Source organism: Nerophis lumbriciformis, linkage group LG03 (genome assembly GCF_033978685.3).
Source record: "Nerophis lumbriciformis linkage group LG03, RoL_Nlum_v2.1, whole genome shotgun sequence".
Classification (NCBI taxonomy): domain Eukaryota; kingdom Metazoa; phylum Chordata; class Actinopteri; order Syngnathiformes; family Syngnathidae; genus Nerophis; species Nerophis lumbriciformis.
The window spans coordinates 6,393,689-6,418,067 of record NC_084550.2 but is presented as its reverse complement, the minus strand read 5'-3'; the positions used below and the strand labels follow the sequence as shown (position 1 = coordinate 6,418,067).

At 39.4% G+C, this 24,379-nt stretch overlaps 1 protein-coding gene across 3 annotated transcripts in view; it reads left to right on the top strand.

The window, feature by feature from the left end:
• Positions 1-24,379, top strand: part of LOC133578218 (kinase suppressor of Ras 2-like) — a 383,282-nt gene that overhangs the window by 25,005 nt on the left and 333,898 nt on the right. For all 3 annotated transcript variants that reach the window (XM_061932475.1, XM_061932483.1, XM_061932465.1), the window contains exons 2-3: positions 3,217-3,357; positions 17,799-17,949. In XM_061932475.1, the coding sequence (XP_061788459.1) occupies positions 3,217-3,357; positions 17,799-17,949 (292 nt within the window). The remainder of the gene's footprint in view (positions 1-3,216; positions 3,358-17,798; positions 17,950-24,379) is intronic.

The following is a 24,379-nucleotide window of genomic DNA, read 5'->3' as shown; positions in this document are numbered from 1 at the left end:
CACGTGCGTATACGTTGTCATTATTACACAAAAACATGAATGTGTCATTTGTATCTGCGTTGTAAATTCATAAACTAAAGCACCGTTTCGCTCTGAGAGGCGCGTTTGGCGTGCCTGTTCAGTGTTTACAAAGACGCGCTCCTCTTTAACGCTGTGGAGAGGCGGCGGCGGCGAGCGAGCGGCGAGGCGGGGCGCGCCGGGAGCGACGCCGCAATCGTGCCCAGGTGCGCGATCCGCGCAGTTGGAAGAGAAAAGACTTTGTGTAAAATTAAAAGATTGTAAACCTGGCAAAGCCGTCTGGCGTTCAGTCTGTCGGTCCTGAAAGAACCCCACGGCACAAGACGTGTCACAAACGCTAACGTTAATTAGTTGTGCAAATACCTTTTACAACATTAACAGTTACATATACTATGTACAAACCAACAATTAACTTTCACTTTAATCATACTATCATTGTTGTGTTATTAAGCAAAATAAGCAATACTTTTACTTTTGTTGAAATGTTTACACTGTACACCTTTTTGGATGTTTAGCTTTATTTTTGCACATTTTAGCAAATAAGCAATACTTTTACTTTTGTTGAAATGTTTACACTTGTTACAGAATATTTCCGTTTTGCACTTTTTTTGTATTGGATGTTTATCTTTATTTTTGCACATTTTAAAGCAAAATAAGCAATACTTTTACTTTTGAAATGCTTATACTATTCCAGAATATTAAGATTTGCACTGGATGTTTACTTTTATATTTGCACATTAAAAAGCAAATAAGCTACTTTTAATTTTGTTAAATGTTAAAAGTTTTAAATGTTTACATTGTTACAGAATATTTTGTCATGTTGTTGTCAATGTTGACTGAGTGGCCATACTTTTTTTTTTGTAAATAAAAGCCATGCCTTTTGAAAAAACTGGCCTACATTTATTTTTTCCTCTTCATTTTAAATAAAAAAAAAAAATCGGTAAAAGGAAAAATAATCTATAGATTAATCGAAAAAATAATCTATAGATTAACCGATTAATCGAAAAAATTATCTATAGATTAATCGATAGAAAAATAATCGTTAGCTGCAGCCCTAGTCCCAATACAATTGTACAAAGATAAGACCGTCTGGAGGAAAGTTCTGTGGTAGTATTTTTTTTCCATATTTTAACCTCTATAAATAAAATATAACCTCTAACCGTTATATTTTTAGGGACCGAGTCCCTTTGGGACAGAGGACCCGATTGTATTTCTAGCGTTTTATTATTATACCGCCACCTCTGTAATTTGAGCTGTAATTTGACCCCCTTAACATGTTTCAAAACTCACCAAATTGGACACACACATCAGGACTGGCGAAAATTGCGATCTAATCAAAAAAACCAAACCCCAAAACTCAAAATTGCGCTCTAGCGCCCCCTAGGAAGAAAACACAGATAAAACTTGCCTGTAACTCCCAGTAGGAATGTCGTAGAGCAGGGGTGCTCACACTTTTTCTGCAGGCGAGCTACTTTTCAATTGATCAAGTCGTGGGGATCTACCTCATTCATATATATCATTTATATTTACTTATTTATGAAATATATGTTTTTGTTAACAAGTTAAAGGTGTTTAATGATAATGCAAGCATGTTTAACACATATAGTTAATATTGTTAATACATTAAAGGTGTTTAATGATAATACAAGTATGTTTAATACATATAGTTAATATTGTTCACAAGTTAAAGGTGTTTAAAGATAATGCAAGCATGTTTAACACATATAGTTAATATTGTTAACAAGTTAAAGGTGATTAAAAATAATACAAGCATGTTTAACACAAATAGTCAATATTGTTAACAACTTAAAGGTGGTTAAAGATAAAACAAGCATGTTTAACACATATAGTTAATATTGTTAACAACTTAAAGGTGGTTAAAGATAATACAAGCATGTTTAACACATATAGTTAATATTGTTAACAACTTAAAGGTGGTTAAAGATAATAAAAGCATGTTTAACATATATAGTTAATATTGTTAACAAGTTAAAGGTGGTTAAAGATAATACAAGCATGTTTAACACATATAGATTCCTTTCTTTCATGAAGACAAGAATATAAGTTGGTGTATTACCTGATTGTGATGACTTGCATTGATTGGAATCAGACGGTGGTGATGATAACGTCAGCATTTTCGAATGGAGGAGAAAAAAAGTCCTCCTTTCTGTCCAATACCACATGAAAGTGGTTGGTTTTTGGCATCTTATTTGTCCAGCTTCCGTACTCCTTTGTATACACTTTACAAGAAATACATTGTCGGCAAACTCCGTAGCTTGCTAGCTTGTGCACGCCAGCTTTCTGAGACTCTTATTTTGTTAGCGCAGGCAGGATGAAGAAGCGCTTTTATTGTGCAACTGTGCAGTCGGTCTTTGGAGTTTTGACAACAGGTACGGCGCCAGAGTCTGTTGAAATAAAGTGTTTCTCGCCTTCCAGTCGGTAATTTTGATGAGCTGGCAGCAGCCAGCGTCATCTCAGAAGACCCTCGGGTGCCGTGAATGTCAATCAAGTGACGAAAGTGACGTCATAGTGAAGATTTATGATCGCTCATTTTTAGGACTATTTTTTTAATGCCTGGCTGGTGATCGACTGACACACCCTCCGAGATCGACCGGTAGATCGCGATCGACGTAATGAGCACCCCTGTCGTAGAGACATGAAACAAAAACCTCTATGTAGGTCTCACTTAGTCCTATATTTCATACACTGACAACCCCCAGCAAAAATCAGCAGGTAGTTTTCAATTCCCCCTTCAAAACAAAAGTTGTGTAAAAACAGTCACCTTTTTTCAAACATTATCTCCTCTGAGCGCGTTTGTCGTGTCGGCTTCAAATTAGCACAGGAGAGAGATTGAACCCTTCTGATTAAAAGTTGATGAAAGAGTTTTAATTACTGCTCCGGTTTGGCTTTTATGAGCCCTCAAAGTCGGTCCCGTCCATCGCTGCTTGCAGCTTTAATTTCTTTATATATTTCTTCATATTTTTTGGTCTTAGAAAAAATTAAATTTGTGCTATTTAAAATATTAATATTTTTAAATGCTGGTTTCCATTTAAAAAGGGAAACACTATTGTAATGGCGAATGTGGCTTGCAGCGTGACAGCTGAGGTCAGACGTTAGATTGGTAAAACCTTTCCAGCTGATGTTGTCCAAAGCGTAATAAAGGACTCGGACCACATATGTTCTGTCTCTGTGTCCCAGGGGAAGCTGGTCAAGTACTTCAGCCGCCAGCTGTCCTGCAAGTGCAAAGTGGCCTTAGAGGAGCGATGCGCCGAGCTGGAGGACTTCCCCCGCCTTGGCCACTGGTTCCGCATCGTCAACCTGAGGAAAGAGGTCACGCAGGTGAGTCAAACCAGGGTCAGGTGGCCAACAGGAAGTTGGTTTCTATAGCAATGTTTAAACAAATGACTTGTTTGTTACATTTACAGTGTTTCCGTTCTCTGCTTTAAAATGTGAATGATTTGGCTTTTTTAATAGCAACATAAACAGAAAGTGGTTCGATGCCGTGCAGCTGTGAATCCAGCAGAGGCCGCTGTCTCACGAGTTATTACGGCAACATTTCACGAGCTATTTCTTTATTTTCTGTGTAATGGTCTAATATTTTTTGTGGTTTGAAGAATATGTCGAGGGCCAAAATAAATGGGACACATTTTTAACATCCTTGCACATACTTGCCAACCTTGAGACCTCCGATTTCGGGAGGTGGGGGGTGGGGGGCGTGGTTGGGGACGTGGTTAAGATATATATATATATATATATATATATATATATATATATATATATATATATATATATATATATATATAAGAAATACTTGACTTTCAGTGAATTCTATATATATATATATATATATATATGTTATTACACATATATATATATATATATAAACAAATACTTGAATTTCAGTGTTCATTTATTTACACATTTACACACACATAACACTCATCTACTCATTGTTGAGTTAAGGGTTGAATTGGCCATCCTTGTTCTATTCTCTGTCACTATTTCAGAACACACACATTATACAAATATACATTATAAAATCAATAAGAAAACGGGTGCTCTAATATGGGAGTCTGAATTAGGATCAGAAGTTCCTATATAAACATTGCGTACTCACGTCGCCTTTTTGTATTGATTACTGCAGCTGTGCACTGGATTCATTCACAAATACAAACTACAACTCACAAACACTTTAGAGTTAGGCTCCACCATCAGAATGTGTACTTAAACTTATAAAGATCACATGGATATTATTCAGTGAGTTGATTCACCAAAACTAACCTGTTATACAGGAGGAAAAAGCACACAGGACGTTTCAATTGTTCACAGACTGGTCGCTCTCATCAGAATGACAAGACACTTCCGGTCTGCAGGTGATAGCATTCAATTGGGAAGAAACGCCCTACTGCCCCCTACTGACCAATGTGAATACTGATAAATGTGGAATGACAGCTCCAAAAACGAATTCAAACCACAAAATAAAATAAATAAATCAACACAAAAATGTGACACATTATGGGTGGGTCACATATGCATGTACAGTAGATGGCAGTATTGTCCTGTTTAAAAGTGTCACAACATTGCTGTTTACCGCAATGTTGTGAACAGGCTGTCAACACGTCACTCAGGTCCGCATGGAGCTGGAGGGGGCGTGGCCTCTAGCTCCGCCTGAATTTCGGGAGATTTTCGGGAGAAAATTTGTCCCGGGAGGTTTTCGGGAGAGGCGCTGAATTTCGGGAGTCTCCCGGAAAATCCGGGAGGGTTGGCAAGTATATCCTTGCACTCTATTCTAAATACACAGGTGTCAAACTCAAGGCCCGGGGGCCGGATCTGGCTCGCGACATCATTTTATCTGGGCCGCAAACACCTGGAAATGATATGTGTCAATAAAGTACTTAATATGTTCTCACTAAATGCAATGTACTTTTTTTCATTTTGAAAATATAGGTACTGCTTGAAATTGCACACCTTTTTAAACTTTAATAGTAGCCAATATTGCAACATATATTATCATACTTTCCAAACATGTTTTTGTCTAAATAAAAATACTTAACTTTACAGCAAACTACTGACGGAGGCAGATAATTAGATATATCCATATTTGTGCGTTACTTCTTTTAAACTATAGTCATATTACAAAACAGCTAGTGTTCTTTATTTCTTATCTTTTGGTTGTCTGCAAATACTGTGTGCCAACTTTTGAGAATGTCAAGGGGGAGATCTTCTCTGCTTCTCGTCTAAAACCGACTTTAGATAATAAACAAAAGAGACCTGGAGTGAGCTGGGAGAAAGGGGGGAGTTGTAATAAATTATTTCTCTTATCTTTCCCTTTGCCCAGCTGTGGAGAAAGGGACAAGGAGGGTGGGGGCAAGAGAGACGAGATAAAAGAAGAAGTTTTGCCGTATGAAAAGTTAGACCAATTTAGCTGTGCGAGTGAGCGGGATTTGGTCTCAAGTTTATTTCCAAAGGCTTTGGAAATAAAATTACAAAATACCTATTCTGTCTCTGGTGGTTCTTCTACTCAGCTTTACATGTCATAAAAGAGCTTGGGAGTGACCAGCAACTTGAATTCCCTGTGAGGAACAACTGGTCCAACGCAACACTACCCATCAAAATGACGTTCTTTACAGCTTATTACTGTAAATTGAATTGGATCTCAGGAAACAGAGTGGACCGACACCAGCAGATGACATGGCACCCCAAACCATCACCCAACCATGCAAATTTTGTATTTCCTTTGGAAATCGAGGTCCCAGAGTCTGGAGGAAGACAGGAGAGGCACAGGATCCACGTTGCCTGAAGTCTAGTGTAAAGTTTCCACCATCAGTGATGGTTTGGGGTGCCATGTCATCTGCTGGTGTCGGTCCACTCTGTTTCCTGAGATCCAGGGTCAACGCAGCCGTCTACCAGCAAGTTTTAGAGCACTTCATGCTTCCTGCTGCTGACCTGCTCTATGGAGATGGAGATTTCAAGTTCCAACAGGACTTGGCGCCTGCACACAGCGCAAAATCTACCCGTGCCTGGTTTACGGACCATGGTATTTCTGTTCTAAATTGGCCCGCCAACTCCCCTGACCTTAGCCTCATAGAAAATCTGTGGGGTATTGTGAAAAGGAAGATGCAGAATACCAGACCCAAAAACGCAGAAGAGTTGAAGGCCACTATCAGAGCAACCTGGGCTCTCATAACACCTGAGCAGTGCCAGAAACTCATCGACTCCATGCCACGCCGCATTAACGCAGTAATTGAGGCAAAAGGAGCTCCAACCAAGTATTGAGTATTGTACATGCTCATATTTTTCATTTTCATACTTTTCAGTTGGCTAACATTTCTAAAAATCCCTTTTTTGTATCAGCCTTAAGTAATATTCTAATTTTGTGACACACGGAATTTTGGATTTTCATTTGTTGCCACTTCAAATCATCAAAATTAAATGAAATAAACATTTGAATGCATCAGTATGTGTGCAATGAATAAATATAATGTACAAGTTACACCTTTTGAATGCAATTACTGAAATAAATCAAGTTTTTCAAAATATTCTAATTTACTGGCTTTTACCTATATATATATATATATATATATATATATACATACATATATATATATATAATAAAATAAATATATATATATATATATATATATAATAAAATACATATATATATACGTATATATATATATAGCTAGAATTCACTGAACGTCAAGTATTTCTTATATATATATATATATATATATAATCTATGAAATACTTGACTTGGTGAATTCTAGCTGTAAATATACTCCTCCCCTTTTAGCCACGCCCCCAACCACGCCCCCGTCCCACCCCGACCACCCCCACCCCCACCCCATTCCCCCCACCTCCCGAAATCGGAGGCCTCAAGGTTGGCAAGTATGCTGTTTCCCCATTAACAGTATAATGTTGTAAAAACCAATTTAACACTAAAATTCTGGCAAATAAGCCGCCAGCTTTTTCTGTAAAACCCTCCCAAAAATCAGTGGTACTGTTTTACCATTTACTGTAAAATGTTGTAAACCCCCCCCCCCCCCAAAAAACACTGTTTTACAGTAAAATTTTGTAAACGTAAAGTTTCTACTGTAAAATCGACAGTCTACTTAAACATATTTATATAATTAATAATGAAATCCAGAGGCAAATTCATACATTATTTGCTATTACCAGCGGCCCTCTGATGGCAGACATAACTGCCATGTGGCCCTCAATGAAAACCAGTTTGACATCCCTGCTCCAGTACAATAAATTGTCCTGGTTCGTGACACGTGTTTATGGTGGAGCCTAAGAATGAGAACATTTTACGACTCCTTCTCCAAAATGATTAACTCCCTTCTTCCGCTCACGCAAGATCCACCCAGGAATGGGGCCATATGAATCCCTTCCCTACTGTAAATATCCTCCAATAAACACACAAGGTCGGTCTTTTTATTTTCTAGAACTCATTTACAAACGGTAAATACGGTAGGCTATAAGCCACAAGGGGCTGGCAGTTACACAGCAGCTAAGCACACAATAGCACACAAGCTAGACATAAGTAATAAGTGTCCTTATTTCAACAATATTGCAGTCTAAAATAGCACATTTGTCAATATAAACAAATACCAAATAACTATAGTTGCGTATTACTTGCAAGGCAGAAGCATATCCAGTAACAAATGTGTCCGCATCATTCAATTTACTGCGTCATGAACTTAACTTAATGAATTTCTGTGGCCACTAGGGGTCGCAAGAAAAAAATCAATTACCACTCCACTTCCACTTCATTTAGTTAATTATTAATTAATTCATGTACATATGTTGTTTACTCTACAGTTATTATAAAATAAAGTTTGCTTAAGGCATGGAGTGGAAAATAATTGAGCAACAGCTGAAGGCATGGAGTGGAAAATAAATAAAGTAAAATACCAATGATTGTCACACACACACTAGGTGTGGTGAAATGTGTCCTCTGCATTTGACCAATCACCCTTGTTCACCCCCTGGGAGGTGAGGGGAGCAATGGGCAGCAGCGGTGGTCGCGCCCGGGAATCATTTTTTGGTGATTTAACCCCCAATTCCAACCCTTGATGCTGAGTGCCAAGCAGGGAGGTAATGGCTCCCATTTTTATAGTCTTTGGTATGACTCAGCCAGGGTTTGAACTCACAACCTACCGATCTCAGGGCGGACACTCTAACCACTAGGCCACTGGGTAGATCATTACTTAGATAGATATTTGTAGAGCCCCTCAGATGTAAAGACATGTGTGTCCAATCTTTTCTTCGACAAATACTGTGAGTGTCTGTCATGTCTGTGTGATCATGTTTTGTTTTAGTCATGTTCGGTTTTGTCTTTGGACTTTTTGTGCACTTTTTGTTTTTGTCACCATAGCAACCATTAGTTTTCACCTGTCACGTCACGCACCTGTTTCACGCTTTGAGTCACGCACCTGTTTTCATTAATCATGTCTGTAGTATTTAAGTTCATTGTTTTCAGTTTGTCTTTCTGGTGACATCCCGCATGTATGCTTCAGCACACTCTCCACACACCCTTAAGACCCTTGCTGCGCTTTTTCATGCCGTTTTTTCATCCAAGTAAGTTTTCTTTATTCATGCCATAGTTTGCAAGTTTTGTTTAGTTGTCCATAGTTTCTGCCTTTGTGCAAGTTTTGTGTTTATAGTCAAGTTTTGTACTTCCGCCCCTGTGCGCACCTTTTGTTTGATCCTTTTTTTTTGTAGTTATAGTGTTTAAATAAATCATGTACTCCCCTTCACGCCACGTATGGTCCAAATCTTTTGCACCTCGGGAGAACAAACCACGCCACAGTCCCAGTCGTGACAGTGTCAAATGAAATGAATTCGTAGCGAGCAGCAACGTCTTGATGATGATGAATGATTTACATTTTTCTAAAAAATTGTTTTTGTAAGAGTGTATAAAATCAACGCCATCCCATTTTAAATATTTTTTAATAATCGCTTATATATTTTCCTCAAAACTTTTCAAAATACGCCCAAATTTGCACTGATTCAGGTATACAAACTGTAGTCTAATGGGACTCTACACCAATGTTTTTCAACCTTTTTGAGCCTAGGCACATTTTTTGCGTTGAAAAAATGCGGAGGCACACCACCAGCAGAAATCATTAAAACACGAAACTCAGTTGACAGTAAAAAGTCGTCGTCGCAGTTGTTGGATATGACTTTAAACCATAACCTGTCATGTCTGTGTGATCATGTTTTGTTTTAGTCATGTTCGGTTTTGTTTTTGGACTTTTTGTGCACTTTTGTTTTGTTTTGTCACCATAGCAACCATTAGTTTTCACCTGTCACGTCACGCACCTGTTTCACGTTTTGAGTCACGCACCTGCTTTCACTAATCATGTCCATAGTATTTAAGTTCATTGTTTTCAGTTTGTCGTTCTGACGACATCCCACATTTATGCTCTGCACATTCCTGACACTTTTTTCATGTCCATCGTTCATGCTGCTTCTTTTGTCCATGCCAAGTAAGTTTTGTTTATTAATACCACAGTTAGTGTTTTTGTTTAATTGTTCATAGTTTCTGCCTTTGTGCAAGTATTTGTTTTCATAGCCAAGTTGTTTCTCCGCCACTGTGCGCGCTTTTCGTTTGTACTTTTTTTTGGATAAAATTAAATAAATCATGTACTTACATTCCCGTCTCGCCCGAGCCAACTTTCCGTTGCATCCCGGAAAAGCAAACACCCAGGATCAAGTCTTGACATAACCAACTATGCATCAATATAGCTCTTGTCTCAAAGTAGGTGTACTGTCACGACCTGTCACATCACACCTTGATTTATTTGGAGTTTTTTTTTATATTTTCCTGTGTGTAGTGTTTTAGTTCTTGTCCTGCGCTCCTATTTTGGTGGCTTTTTCTCTTTTTTTGGTATTTTCCTGTAGCAGTTTCATGTCTTCCTTTGAGCGATATTTCCAGCATCTACTTTGTTTTAGCAATCAATAATATTTCATTTGTTTTTATCCTTCTTTGCGGGGACATTGTTGATTGTCATGTCATGTTCGGATGTACATCGTGGACGCCGTCGTTGCTCCGCAGTAAGTCTTTGCTGTCGTCCAGCATTCGCTTTTTGTTTACTTTGTAGCCAGTTCAGTCTTAGTTTCGTTCTGCATAGCCTTCCCTAAACTTCAACCCGCACCAGAAACTGGATAGTTGTATTTTAAAGTGAGTACATTTGTAGAAGTTATGCAGTGTGTCTCTTTGCTCACAACCCTATGGAGACCCCCTAAAAACCGTTAACAATTATACCAGTGTTTTTCAACCTTTTTTGAGCCAAGGTACATTTTTTGCGTTGAAAAAATCCAGAGGCACACCACCAACAGAAATCTTTAAAAAACGAAACTCAGTTGACAGTAAAAAGTTGTTGTCGCAATTGTTGGATATGATTTCAAACCATAACCAAGCATGCATCAATGTAGCTCTTGTCTCAAAGTAGGTGTACTGTCATGTCCTGTCACATCACACCGTGACTTATTTGGAGTTTTGTGGTGTGTTACTGTGTGTAGTGTTTTAGTTCTTGTCCTGCGCTCCTTCTTTGGTGGCTTTTTCTCTTTTTTTGGTATTTTCCTGTAGCAGTTTCATGTCTTCCTTTGAGCGATATTTCCAACATCTACTTTGTTTTAGCAATCAATAATATTTCATTTGTTTTTATCCTTCTTTGCGGGGACATTATTGATTGTCATGTCATGTTCGGATGTACTTTGTGGACGCCGTCTTTGCTCCACAGTAAGTCTTTGCTGTCGTCCAGCATTCGCTTTTTGTTTACTTTGTAGCCAGTTCAGTCTTAGTTTCGTTCTGCATAGCCTTCCCTAAACTTCAATGCCTTTTCTTAGCGGCACTCACCTTTTGTTTATTTTTGGTTTAAGCATTAGACACCTTTTTACCTGCACACTGCCTCCCGCTGTTTCCGACATCTACAAAGCAATTAGCTACCTGCTGCCACTTACTGATATGGAAGAGTATTACATGGTTACTCTGCCGAGCTCTAGACAGTACCGACACTCAACAACAACACATCATTTGCAGACTATAATTCCTGGTTTGCAAAAAATATTTTTAACCCAAATAGGTGAAATTAGATAATCTCCCACGGCACACCAGACTGTATCTCACGCGCGGAACAGTGGTTGAAAAACACTGCTCTAGACCATTGCCTGAAACCCGGAAGTGCCTCTCGGTCACGTGATTGCAACCCAGCAATTGGATGTGAACAAATGGGTCTGAAATATGCCCCTAAAGGTCCTAAACACGTTTTAGAACATGCTCACACTCTGAACTGTTGATGTTCTTTTGAGCATGACACCTAACATTTTTACACCAAAGGGTATGTGGTTCCAACATGGATTTATTAGGTTTGGTTGATATCAGCACTTCAGTCATCAACAATTATATCATCAGAGAAACAGTGTAGGTCTGACTTGGTAGGATATGTACAGCGAGCAGAGAACATAGTGAGTTCAGAAAGCATAAGAACAAGTATATACATTTGATTATTTACATTTGATTGATTACAATCCGGGGAGGTGGGATGTGGTGGGGGGAGGGTGTTAGTCTAGGGCAGGGGTCGGCAACCCAAAATGTTGAAAGAGCCATATTGAACCACAAATACAAAAAAGTAATCAGTCTGGAGCCGCAAGAAATTAAAATACTTATTTAAGTGTTATAATGATGGCAACACATGATCTAAGTGTCTATATTAACCTACTATCAAAATGAATATGTGTCGCAGGCAAATCTTCGTTGACAGAAATGTTGAAATGTAATATTTATTCTACACATTTTTACAACATTGGAAAACGTTATTAAAACTTTTCAGAGGGTGAGATAACTCCTGGAAATGACAAAGGTATAGATGTGTGTGTCCAAGTTTAAGGAAACGGCAGGCCGTCTTCTTCTGATGGATTTATTACAATCTTTGGCAAGCTGGGTAATGTTTGCTGTGGTCTGGAACAACATGGCGCACAAACAACAATCAGAAATGTAGCCAATATTACATACAAATAATGTGTCATGAAACACAAATAAACTAAATACACAGAGGACATAAGTAAAGGAAATTAAATGATATCAAATATACCTACCAACGAGGCATAATGATGCAATATGTACATACAGCTAGCCTAAATAGCATGTTAGCATGGATTAGCTTGCAGTCATGCAGTGACCAAATATTCCTGATTAGCACCCCATAACAAGACGATAACATCAACAAAGCTCACTTTTGTGCATTCAAGCACAGTATAAAACGTTTGGTGGACAAAATGAGACAAAGAAGGAGTGACGTAAAACACGTCTTTCTGTGGCATCGTCGGAGAAAGTTATGCATGTAAACAAACTGTTGAGTCACAGACCACGCAACGGTGAGTTCAAGGGTCGCTGAAATTAGTAGGACAAAACGGCGCTCACCAAATACTCTCATCAGTGAAGCACAACAATATTAAACAGTGGACAATTAGGAAGGTTTGTATCGTGTTTGTCCCCATTTTTTCCCCCCATTTCCATACATTTTTGAAAAAGCTCCATGGAGCCACCAGGGCGCCACTAAAGAGCCGCATGTGGCTCTAGAGCCGCGGGTTGCTGACCCCTGGTCTAGGGTGTTAGGGTTTTAGGGTGCTCAAGGAGTAAAGAATAGTTTTTTCTTCTGTGGTCCCTAGCTTGGATTAAAACTCTGCAAATCAGTTTTTGGGGGGAGTAACAGTGAATGACACTTTGAACGTCCTGTTGTTCAGGGTGAACATCTGTCGACTAGAATTGGTGCTCAGCTTCTGTTTTGGCACGTCTTAGAACAAACTGTCGGCACAAATGTGTCAGAAGTGGTTTTTGAACCCACGCCTACAGATTTGACTACAACCTGAACGTAGCGACATTCTGACACGTCAAACGCCAACGAGCCTGTTTCGAAGGACTGGTACTTGTTTGTTTAGGGGAGCAGTGAAAAGGATGGCGTCAAAGTAGGAAAGTTCACTGCCTTGCTCAAGCAGCAACAGTACCAGCTACGGAATCGGCGTCCATCTCCTGTGATTCAATAGCCCCCAACTAGCATAAGTCAATCAATCAAAGTGTATTTATGAAGCCCTAAATCACAAGTGTCTCAAAAGGCTGCAAAAGCCACAACGACATCCTCGGTTCAGATCCCACATCAGGGCAAAGAAAAACTCAACTTAATGGGATGACAATGACAAACCTCGGAGGGGACCACCCCCATGGGCGACCGGTGCAATGGACGTCGAGTGGATCTAGTTAATAGTGTGAGAGTCCAGTCCATAGTGGATCCAACATAATAGTGTGAGAGCCCAGTCCATAGTGGATCTAACATAATAGTGAGAGTCCAGTCCATAGTGGATGTAACATAATATTGTGAGAGAGTCCAGTCCATAGTGGATCTAACATAATAGTGTAAGAGTCCAGTCCATAGTGGATCTAACATAATAGTGTAAGAGTCCAGTCCATAGTGGATCTAACATAATATTGTGAAAGTCCAGTCCATAGTGGATCTAACATAATAGTGTGAGAGTCCAGTCCATAGTGGATCTAGCATAATAGTGTGAGAGTCCAGTCCATAGTGGATCTAACATAATAGTGTGAGAGTTCAGTCCATAGTGGATCTAACATAATAGTGAGAGTCCAGTGTTTAGTGATCTAACGTAATATTGTGAGAGTCCAGTCCATAGTGGATCTAACATAATATTGTGAGAGTCCAGTCCATAGTGGATCTAGCATAATAGTGTGAGAGTTCAGTCCATAGTGCATGTAACATAATAGTGAGAGTCCAGTCCATAGTGGATCTAACATAATATTGTGAAAGTCCAGTCCATTGTGGATCTAACATAATAGTGTGAGAGTCCAGTCCATAGTGGATCTAACATAATATTGTGCAAGTCCAGTCCATAGTGGATCTAACATAATAGTGTGAGAGTCCAGTCCATAGTGGATCTAACATAATAGTGTGAGAGTCCAGTCCATAGTGGATCTAACATAATAGTGAGAGTCCAGTCCATAGTGGATCTAACATAATAGTGTGAGAGTCCAGTCCATAGTGGATCTAACATAATAGTGAGAGTCCAGTCCATAGTGGATCTAACATAATATTGTGAAAGTCCAGTCCATAGTGGATCTAACATAATAGTGTGAGAGTCCAGTCCATAGTGGATCTAACATAATATTGTGCAAGTCCAGTCCATAGTGGATCTAACATAATAGTGTGAGAGTCCAGTCCATAGTGGATCTAACATAATAGTGAGAGTCCAGTCCGTAGTGGATCTAACATAATAGTATGAGAGTCCAGTCCATAGTGGATCTAACATAATAGTGAGAGTCCAGTCCGTAGTGGATCTAACATAATAGTGTGAGAGTCCAGCCCATAGTGGATCTAACATAATAATGTGAGAGTCCAGTCCATAGTGGATCTAACATAATAGTGTGAGAGTCCAGTCCATAGTGGATCTAACATAATAGTGAGAGTCCAGTCCATAGTGGATCTAACATAATAGTGTGAGAGTTCAGTCCATAGTGGATCTAACATAATAGTGAGAGTCCAGTCCATAGTGGATCTAACATAATATTGTGAAAGTCCAGTCCATAGTGGATCTAACATAATAGTGTGAGAGTCCAGTCCATAGTGGATCTAACATAATATTGTGAAAGTCCAGTCCATAGTGGATCTAACATAATATTGTGAAAGTCCAGTCCATAGTGGATCTAACATAATAGTGTGAGAGTCCAGTCCATAGTGGATCTAACATAATATTGTGAGAGTCCAGTCCATAGTGGATCTAGCATAATAGTGTGAGAGTTTAGTCCATAGTGGATCTAACATAATAGTGAGAGTCCAGTCCATAGTGGATCTAACATAATAGTGAGAGTCCAGTCCATAGTGGATCTAACATAATAGTGTGAGAGTTCAGTCCATAGTGGATCTAACATAATAGTGAGAGTCCAGTCCATAGTGGATCTAACATAATATTGTGAAAGTCCAGTCCATAGTGGATATAACATAATAGTGTGAGAGTCCAGTCCATAGTGGATCTAACATAATAGTGTGAGAGTCCAGTCCATAGTGGATCCAACATAATAGTGAGAGTCCAGTCCATAGTGGATCTAACATAATATTGTGAAAGTCTAGTCCATAGTGGATCTAACATAATAGTGTGAGAGTCCAGTCCATAGTGGATCTAACATAATAGTGTGAGAGTCCAGTCCATAGTGGATCTAACATAATATTGTGAGAGAGTCCAGTCCATAGTGAAATCTAACACAATATTGTGAGAGTTCTGTCCATAGTGGATCTAACATAATAGTGTGAGAGTCCAGTCCATAGTGGATCTAACATAATAGTGAGAGTCCAGTCCATAGTGGATCTAACATAATAGTGTGAGAGTCCAGTCCATAGTGGATCTAACATAATAGTGTGGGAGTCCAGTCCATAGTGGATCTAACATAATAGTGTGAGAGTCCAGTCCATAGTGGATCTAACATAATAGTGTGAGAGTCCAGTCCATAGTGGATCTAACATAAGTGTGAGAGTCCAGTCCATAGTGGATCTAACATAAGTGTGAGAGTCCAGTCCATAGTGGATCTAACATACCCGGTAATAGTGTGAGAGTCCAGTCCATAGTGGATCTAACATAATATTGTGAAAGTCCAGTCCATAGTGGATCTAAAATAATAGTGAGAGTCCAGTCCATAGTGGATCTAACATAATAGTGTGAGAGTCCAGTCTATATTGGATCTAACATAATAGTGTGAGAGTCCAGTCCATAGTGGATCTAACATAATAGTGTGAGAGTCCAGTCCATAGTGGATCTAACATAATATTGTGAAAGTCCAGTCCATAGTGGATCTAAAATAATAGTGAGAGTCCAGTCCATAGTGGATCTAACATAATAGTGTGAGAGTCCAGTCTATAGTGGATCTAACATAATAGTGTGAGAGTCCAGTCCATAGTGGATCTGACATAATAGTGTGAGAGTCCAATCCATAGTGGATTTAACATAATAGTGAGAGTCCAGTCCATAGTGGATCTAACATAATAGTGTGAGAGTCCAGTCCATAGTGGATCTAACATAATAGTGAGAGTCCAGTCCATAGTGGATCTAACATAATAGTGTGAGAGTCCAGTCCATAGTGGATCTAACATAATAGTGTGAGAGTCCAGTCCATAGTGGATCTAAAATGATAGTGAGAGTCCAGTCCATAGTGGATCTAACATAATAGTGTGAGAGTCCAGTCCATAGTGGATCTAACATAATATTGTGAAAGTCCAGTCCATAGTGGATCTAACATAATAGTGTGAGAGTCCAGTCCATAGTGGATCTAACATAATAGTGTGAGAGTCCAGTCCATAGTGGATCTAGCATAATAGTGTGAGAGTCCAGTCCAAAGTGGATCTAACATAATAGTGTGAGAGTCCAGTCCATAGTGGATCTAACATAATAGTGAGAGTCCAGTCCATAGTGGATCTAACATAATATTGTGAGAGTTCAGTCCATAGTGGATCTAACATAATAGTGTAAGAGTCCAGTCCATAGTGGATCTAACATAATATTGTGAAAGTCCAGTCCATAGTGGATCTAACATAATAGTGTGAGAGTCCAGTCCATAGTGGATCTAGCATAATAGTGTGAGAGTCCAGTCCATAGTGGATCTAACATAATATTGTGAAAGTCCAGTCCATAGTGGATCTAACATAATAGTGTGAGAGTCCAGTCCATAGTGGATCTAACATAATATTGTGAAAGTCCAGTCCATAGTGGATCTAACATAATAGTGTGAGAGTCCAGTCCATAGTGGATCTAACATAATATTGTGAAAGTCCAGTCCATAGTGGGGCCAACATGGGATCATCTTGAGTCATTCATCCATGTCTTCATGGACCTTGCTCTGTGCACTGGTCATGTTGGAAGAGGAAGGGGCCTGCTCCAAACTGTTCCCACAAGGTTGAGAGCATGGAATTGTCCAAAATGTTTTGGTATCCTGGAGCATTCAAAGATCCTTTCACTGGAACTAAGGGGCCAAGCCCAACTCCTGAAAAACAACCCCACACCATAATTCATCCTCCACCAAAATTCACACTCCGCACCATGCAGTCCGAAATGTACCGTTCTCCTGGCAACCTCCAAACCCAGACTGGTCCATCAGATTGCCAGATGGAAAAGCGTGGTTCATCACTCCAGAGAACGCTCCACTGCTCTAGAGTCCAGTGGCGACGTGCTTTACACCACTGCATCCCACGCTTTGCATTGGACTTGGTGATGTATGGCTTAGATGCAGCTGCTCGGCCATGAAAACCCATTCCATGAAGCTCTCCGCGTACTGTACGTGGACTAATTGGAAGGTCACGTGAAGTTTGGAGCTCTGTAGCAACTGACTGTGCAGAAAGTCTTCGCACTATGCGCTTCAGCATCCGCTGACCCCTCTCTGTCAGTTTACGTGGCCTACCACTTGGTGGCTGAGTTGCTGTTGTTCCCAAACTCTTCACTTTTCTTATAATAAAGTTGACTTTGGAATATTTAGAAGCGAGGACATTTCATGACTGGATTTGTTGCACAGGTGGCATCCTATGACAGTTCCTGTTTGTAGAAACAGTCTCCATGCCTAAGTGCTTGGTTTTATACACCTGTGGCCGGGCCAAGTGATTAGGACACCTGATTCTCATCATTTGGATGGGTGTATATTTTAAGCCCATCATATTTCCCATTGTTTTAGTGCATGTAAACATTTATGTTTTTTGTTTTTGGTGCGTGTGTGTTCTGAACAGGACATGAGCCCGGGCGAGGTGACTCTGGAGGGTCTGCTGGACATGAGCGAGCAACAAGTGTGCGAACTCCTTCAAAAGTTCGGCGCCAGCGAGGAGGAATGTGCCCGACTCAACGCCTCGCTGTCCAGCCTCAGGGGGGCCCACCAGCTCGGTAAGACACCCCAACATGCTCGCGGCTAACCATTGGCGGGTTAATGTGACAAGAAAGCAGGGAAGAGAACAAGAAATGTTTTTTGTGCTGATAATATGAGTATAAAAAAAAAAAACAGCCTAATTGTGAAGGTATTTCTTTGGAAATGACATTACCCAACAATCCTGTGGGTGGCGGTAATGAGCATAAAGAACGCGGCGAAGAAAAGGAAAGCGCCATTCCACAAAATCAGTGCCATTTGCGACCATAGAAAGAATATCTATTTTAAGCAGTGGCCTACAGGTTGTACATTTAATTAATTTAATTAAACCTAGTAACTAATTTTGTATTCATGAGCTCTGGACTACCCTGGAAAAAGTCAGTGTTCAAAAACAAGAAAAAAAAAATACAAAAATGAGGGGTATTTTATTTCATACTTGTCAACCTTGAGACCTCCGATTTCGGGAGGTGGGGGGAGAGGGGGGGCGTGGTCGGGGGCGTGGCTAAAAGGGGAGGAGTATATTTACAGCTAGAATTCACCAAGTCAAGTATTTCATATATATATATATATATATATATATATATAAACAAATACTTGACGTTCAGTGAATTCTAGCTATATATATATATATATATATACGTTTATTAGAGATGCGCGGATAGGCAATTATTTCATCCGCAACCGCATCAGAAAGTCGTCAACCATCCGCCATCCACCCGATCTAACATTTGATCAGAACCGCACCCGCCCGCACCCGCCCGTTGTTATATATCTAATATAGACGATGCAAGGCATTAGTGAGGTTATAAAGCTTTTGCCTGTTAAAGAAAGGAGACTGATCCAATGCAGCACAGACATTCGCGTGCCACGCTGTCACGGCCCAGACGCACACCAGTGCGCAATCATATGGGAGCCGCGCTGAGCGCACCTCCAAGCGCGTCTCGCTGCCGGCGACGGCCGGGTATGGGCCCGACGCTCCAGCGCCATCCATTTTCAGGGCTAGTTGATTCGGCAGGTGGGTTGTAACCCACTCCTTAGCGGGTTCCAACTTCCATGGCCACCGTCCTGCTGTCTATATCAACCAGGGTGAGCCCCACCCCTTTCGTGAGCGCACTGCGCGCGGAGTGACCCCTGTTACGCGCCCCCGGCAACAGGGGTGGCGGGCAGGTAAGCTGCGGGCGGAGCGCGCAGAGTGACCCCTGTTACGAGCCCCCGGCCACGGGGGTGGCGGGCAGGTAAGCTGCTTACCTGCTGCGTGTGACGCCGGCCGCGGCGAAGGCGGACGAGGCGGGGTGTCGGTGCGGTGGGCGCGGTGGTGACCCTGGATGTGCGTCGGGCCCTTTTCGCGGATCGCCTCAGCTACGGCTCCCGGTGGGGCCCTGTCGGGGGAAGGGGCCTCGGTCCCGGACCCCGGCGAGGCGTCCCTTCTCCGCTCCGTAAAAGTGTCCATCTCTTTTTCTTTTTTTTCTTCTGTTGTGGCATATGCTGCAGGTGCCTGCTCGTTTTTCGTATGTGGGTAACAACATTTAACTATGTATATATATTTCCGAATTGGTTTAACTGCCACCCGCCTGAATCTATTTAAAATCTAATTTTTTTTAATAATTTGAACCACCCGACCCGACCCGACCCGCGGATAAAATCTAATTTTTTTAAATTTCATCCGCCCGATCCGCGGATAATCCGCGGACTCCGCGGTTGTGCCCGCAAACCGCGCATCTCTAATATATATATATATACGTATATATATATATATATATTAATTTTATTATATATATATATATATATATATATATATATATATATATACATATATATATATATATATATATATATATATATATATATATATATATATATATATAAAATAAATACTTGAATTTCAGTGTTCATTTATTTACACATATACACACACATAACACTCGATGGCAGTATTGTCCTCTTTAAGAGTGTCACAACATTGCTGTTTACGGCAGACGAACTGCTTTACGGTATACAAAAACGTGACTGCTGTTGTTGTGTGTTGTTGCCACGCTGGGAGGACGTTAATGAAACTGCCTAACAATAAACCCACATAAGAAACCAAGAACTCGCCCTCCATCATTCTACAGTTATAACGTGATTGGGCAGGTATGCTGGTTATATTGTGGGTTAGCGGACTCAGGTCCTCATATGGACCTGAGTCCGCCTGAATTTCGGGAGATTTTCGGGAGAAAATTTGTCCCGGGAGGTTTTCGGGAGAGGCGCTGAATTTCGGGAGTCTCCCGGAAAATCCGGGAGGGTTGGCAAGTATGTTTTATTTGAACTAAGCAAAATGATCTGCCAATAAAACAAGAAAATTTGGCTTGTCAAGACTTTCCAAAACAAGTAAAATTAGCTAACCTCAATGAACCCAAAAATACCTTAAAATAAGTATATTCTCACTAATAACAAGTGCACTTTTCTTGGTAGAAAAAAACCAGACCTTTTTGCTCAATATGTTGAAAAATATTCTTAAATTAATCAAATGCTAGTGCCATTATCTTGACATAATGATATGCGCTTGGCATCATGATTTTTTTTTTTCATGCTTGAAATAAGAAATGATTACTTTAAAAAAGCAGTTTTATACTTGTGAGTGTTGATGACACAGCTTTGCAACACTTGATATTCTAGTTTCAAGCATGTTTTACTCAATATTTTTATGCAAACAAAACACAAGATACACTTACAATTAGTGCACCAACCCAAAAAACCTCCCTTATTCACACTCATTCACACAAAAGGGTTGTTTCTTTCTGTTATTAATATTGTGGTTCCTACATTATATATCAATATATATCAATACAGTCTGCAAGGGATACAGTCCGTAAGCACACATGATTGTATTTTTTTATGACAAAAAAAAAAAAAAAAAAAAAAAAAAAATTACCATACTCAATTTTGAAGAATTTATCTGAATGTGCACGAACTATTTCTGTTCAAAATTGTTTTGAAATGTCACATGCTAAATGTTTAAATATTAACTGTCAGTTTAATTATGAGACACAATTGTGTCAAAGTCAGGATTTTTTTAAATTCATGCTTGAAATAAGAAATGATGACTTTAAAAAAGTAGTTTTATACTTGTGAGTGTTGATGACACAGCTTTGCAACACTTGATATTCTAGTTTCAAGCATGTTTTACTCAATATAGGTCATCAAATCTCAGCAACAAGCTGTAATATCTTACTGAGATCATTTAGGAGCAAAACCCTTAAAACAAGTAAAACACTCTAACATAAAATCTGCATAGTGAGAATTATTATCTTATCAGACAGAAAATAAGCCATACTTGCCAACCCTCCCGGATTTTCCGGGAGACTCCTGAAATTCAGCGCCTCTCCCGAAAACCTCTCGGGACAAATCTGCTTAGTGCAGGGGTCGGCAACCTTTACCAGTCAAAGAACCATTTTGACCAGTTCCACAAATTATAGAAAACAATGGGAGCCGCAAATTTTTTTTGAAATTTTAAATGAAATAACACTGCATACGAAGTTTTTTTTTTTTTGCTTTGTGATATGTATAATCTAGGGGTCTCAGACACGCTGCCCACACCTTTATGTGGAATTTAAAAGCTGGTGTGGCACGCGGGTTTTTATTTAATGGCGCTTGTCAGCGTCATGTGTGCCGTGATGGTACAGCATATAGCACCCACTACAGTCAGAGTGCCTGATCAGCCACATGTTGTATGGGGCTTCCGCTTTGCTCACGTAGGTGACAGCAAGGCATACTTGCTCAACAACCACACAGCTCACACTGACGGTGGCAGTATAAAAAAAAACAAAAAAACTTTAACACTCTTACTAATAATGCACCAGACTGTGAACCCACACCAATAAAAATAATGACAAACACATTTCGGGAGAACATCTGCACCGTAACACAACACAAACACAACAGGACAAATACCCAGAATCCCATGCAGCCCTAACTCTTCCGGGATACATTATACACCCCCCCCTCCCCACAAAACCCCGCCCACCTCAACCGACGCACAGAGGGGGGTTGATGTGTGAGGGAGCAGGGTTGGGGTGGGGGCGGGGTTTGGTGGTAGCAGGGGTGTATAATGTAGCCCGGAAGAGTCAGGGCTGCATGGGATTCTGGGTGTTTGTTCTGTTGCGTTTATGTTGTGTTAAGGTGCAGATGTTCTCCCGAAATGTGTTTGTCATTCTTGTTTGGTTTTGGTTCAAAGTGTGGCGCATTATTAGTAAGAGTGTTAAAGTTGTTTTATATGACCACCGTCAGTGTAACCTGTGTGGCTGTTGACCGAGTATGCCTTGCTGTTACGTATGTGTGCAAGCAAAAGATGTATATTGTCTAACAAGTGTTGGGCTGGCACTCTATTAGTACAGACTGTAGAGGGCGCCAAATATTGTACCATCATGGCACGCCCTTATTATAGCCGTAAGGGTGAAAATCGGTGAATATTAATCCCGGGAGTTTTCTGCGAGAGGGACTGAAATCCGGAAGTCTCACAGGAAAATTGGGGGGTTCAGCAAGTAAGCTGCTGAGCCGCATCAGAGTGATCAAAGAGCCGCATGCGGCTCCGGAGCCGCGGGTTGCCGACCCCTGGCTTAGTGAGAAGAATTATCTTATCAGACAGAAAATAAGCAAATATTACCCTTATTTGACATATTCAATCTTACTCAGATTTCAGTTTTTGCAGTGCAAAAATCACTTTTGTGTGAAGTATGTCAACTGGGGTGGCTGCCACCAATGTATACGTAATCACTGTGTCACTCATTATGTATTATTAAAAAAAGACCTTCACATGGTAACTGAATAAGTGTACTTTTGTAGTTTTTTCCCAATATTTCTGCACAATAACTCAGATATGGTAACACTGGCGAGCAGTAGAGAATATAGAGTGATGTTTGACCCAGAACATATTTTGCTTTATTCATTATTTATGTATTTCTTGCTATTTAATAATAATAATAATAATAATAATAATAATAATAATAATAATAATAATAATAATTAGAGATGTCTGATAATATGATAAATGCTTAAAAATGTAATATCGGAAATGATCGGTATCGGTTTTTTTTTTTATCGGTATCCTTTTTTAATTTTTTAATTTTTAATTTTTATTAAATCAACATAAACAACACAAGATACACTTACAATTAGTGCAACAACCCAAAAAAACTCTCCCCCCCATTTACACAAAAGGTTTGTTTCTTTCTGTTATTAATATTGTGGTTCCTACATTATATATCAATATATATCAATACAGTCTGCAAGGGATACAGTCCGTAAGCACACATGATTGTGCGTGCTGCTGCTCCACTAATAGTACTAACCTTTAACACTTCATTTTACTCATTTTCATTCATTACTAGTTTCTATGTAACTGTTTTTGTATTGTTTTACTTTCTTTTTTATTCAAGAATTTTTTATTTATTTATTTATTTACTTATCTTATTTTATTTTATTATTTTTTTTAAAAAGGACCTTATCTTCACCATACCGGGTTGTCCAAATTAGGCATAATAATGTATTAATTCCACGACTGTATATATCGGTTGATATCGGTTTCGGCAATTAAGAGTTGGACAATATCGGAATATCGGATATCGGCAAAAAGCCATTATCGGACATCTTTAATAATAGTAATAGATTTTATTTGTAAAAAGCACTTTACATTGAGTAAACATCCGCAAAGTGCTACAGTGTATTAAAAAAAAATAAAAAAATAAAAAGATAATAAAAATAAATACAAATAAAAACTAGAACAGCAAAATATCTAGAACTAGTATGCATACATCTAAAAAAAAAGGCTTTTTTTTTTTAAAAATAAGGGTTTTTAAGCCTTTTTTAAAAGCATCCACAGTCTGTGGTGCCCTCAGGTGGTCAGGGAGAGCGTTCCACAGACTGGGAGCGGCCTCACACGTGGGAGTTGTAGGCTTAATAATAATAATAATAGATTTTATTTGTAAAAAGCACTTTACATTGAGTAAACAACCTCAAAGTGCTACAGTGTATTAAAAAAAAAAAAAAAAAAAAAAAGATAATAAAAAAAAAAAAAAAAAAAAAAACTAGAACAGCCAAATATCTAGAACTAGTATGCATATATCTAAAAAAAGGCTTTTTTAAAAATAAGGGTTTTTAAGCCTTTTTTAAAAGCATCCACAGTCTGTGGTGCCCTCAGGTGGTCAGGGAGAGCGTTCCACAGACTGGGAGCGGCCTCACACGTGGGAGTTGTAGGCTTAATAATAATAATAATAGATTTTATTTGTAAAAAGCACTTTACATTGAGTAAACAACCTCAAAGTGCTACAGTGTATTAAAAAGAAATAAAAAGATAATAAAAATAAAAAAAAATAAAAACTAGAACAGCCAAATATCTAGAACTAGTATGCATATATCTAAAAAAAGGCTTTTTTTTTTTTTTTTTTTAAATAAGGGTTTTTAAGCCTTTTTTAA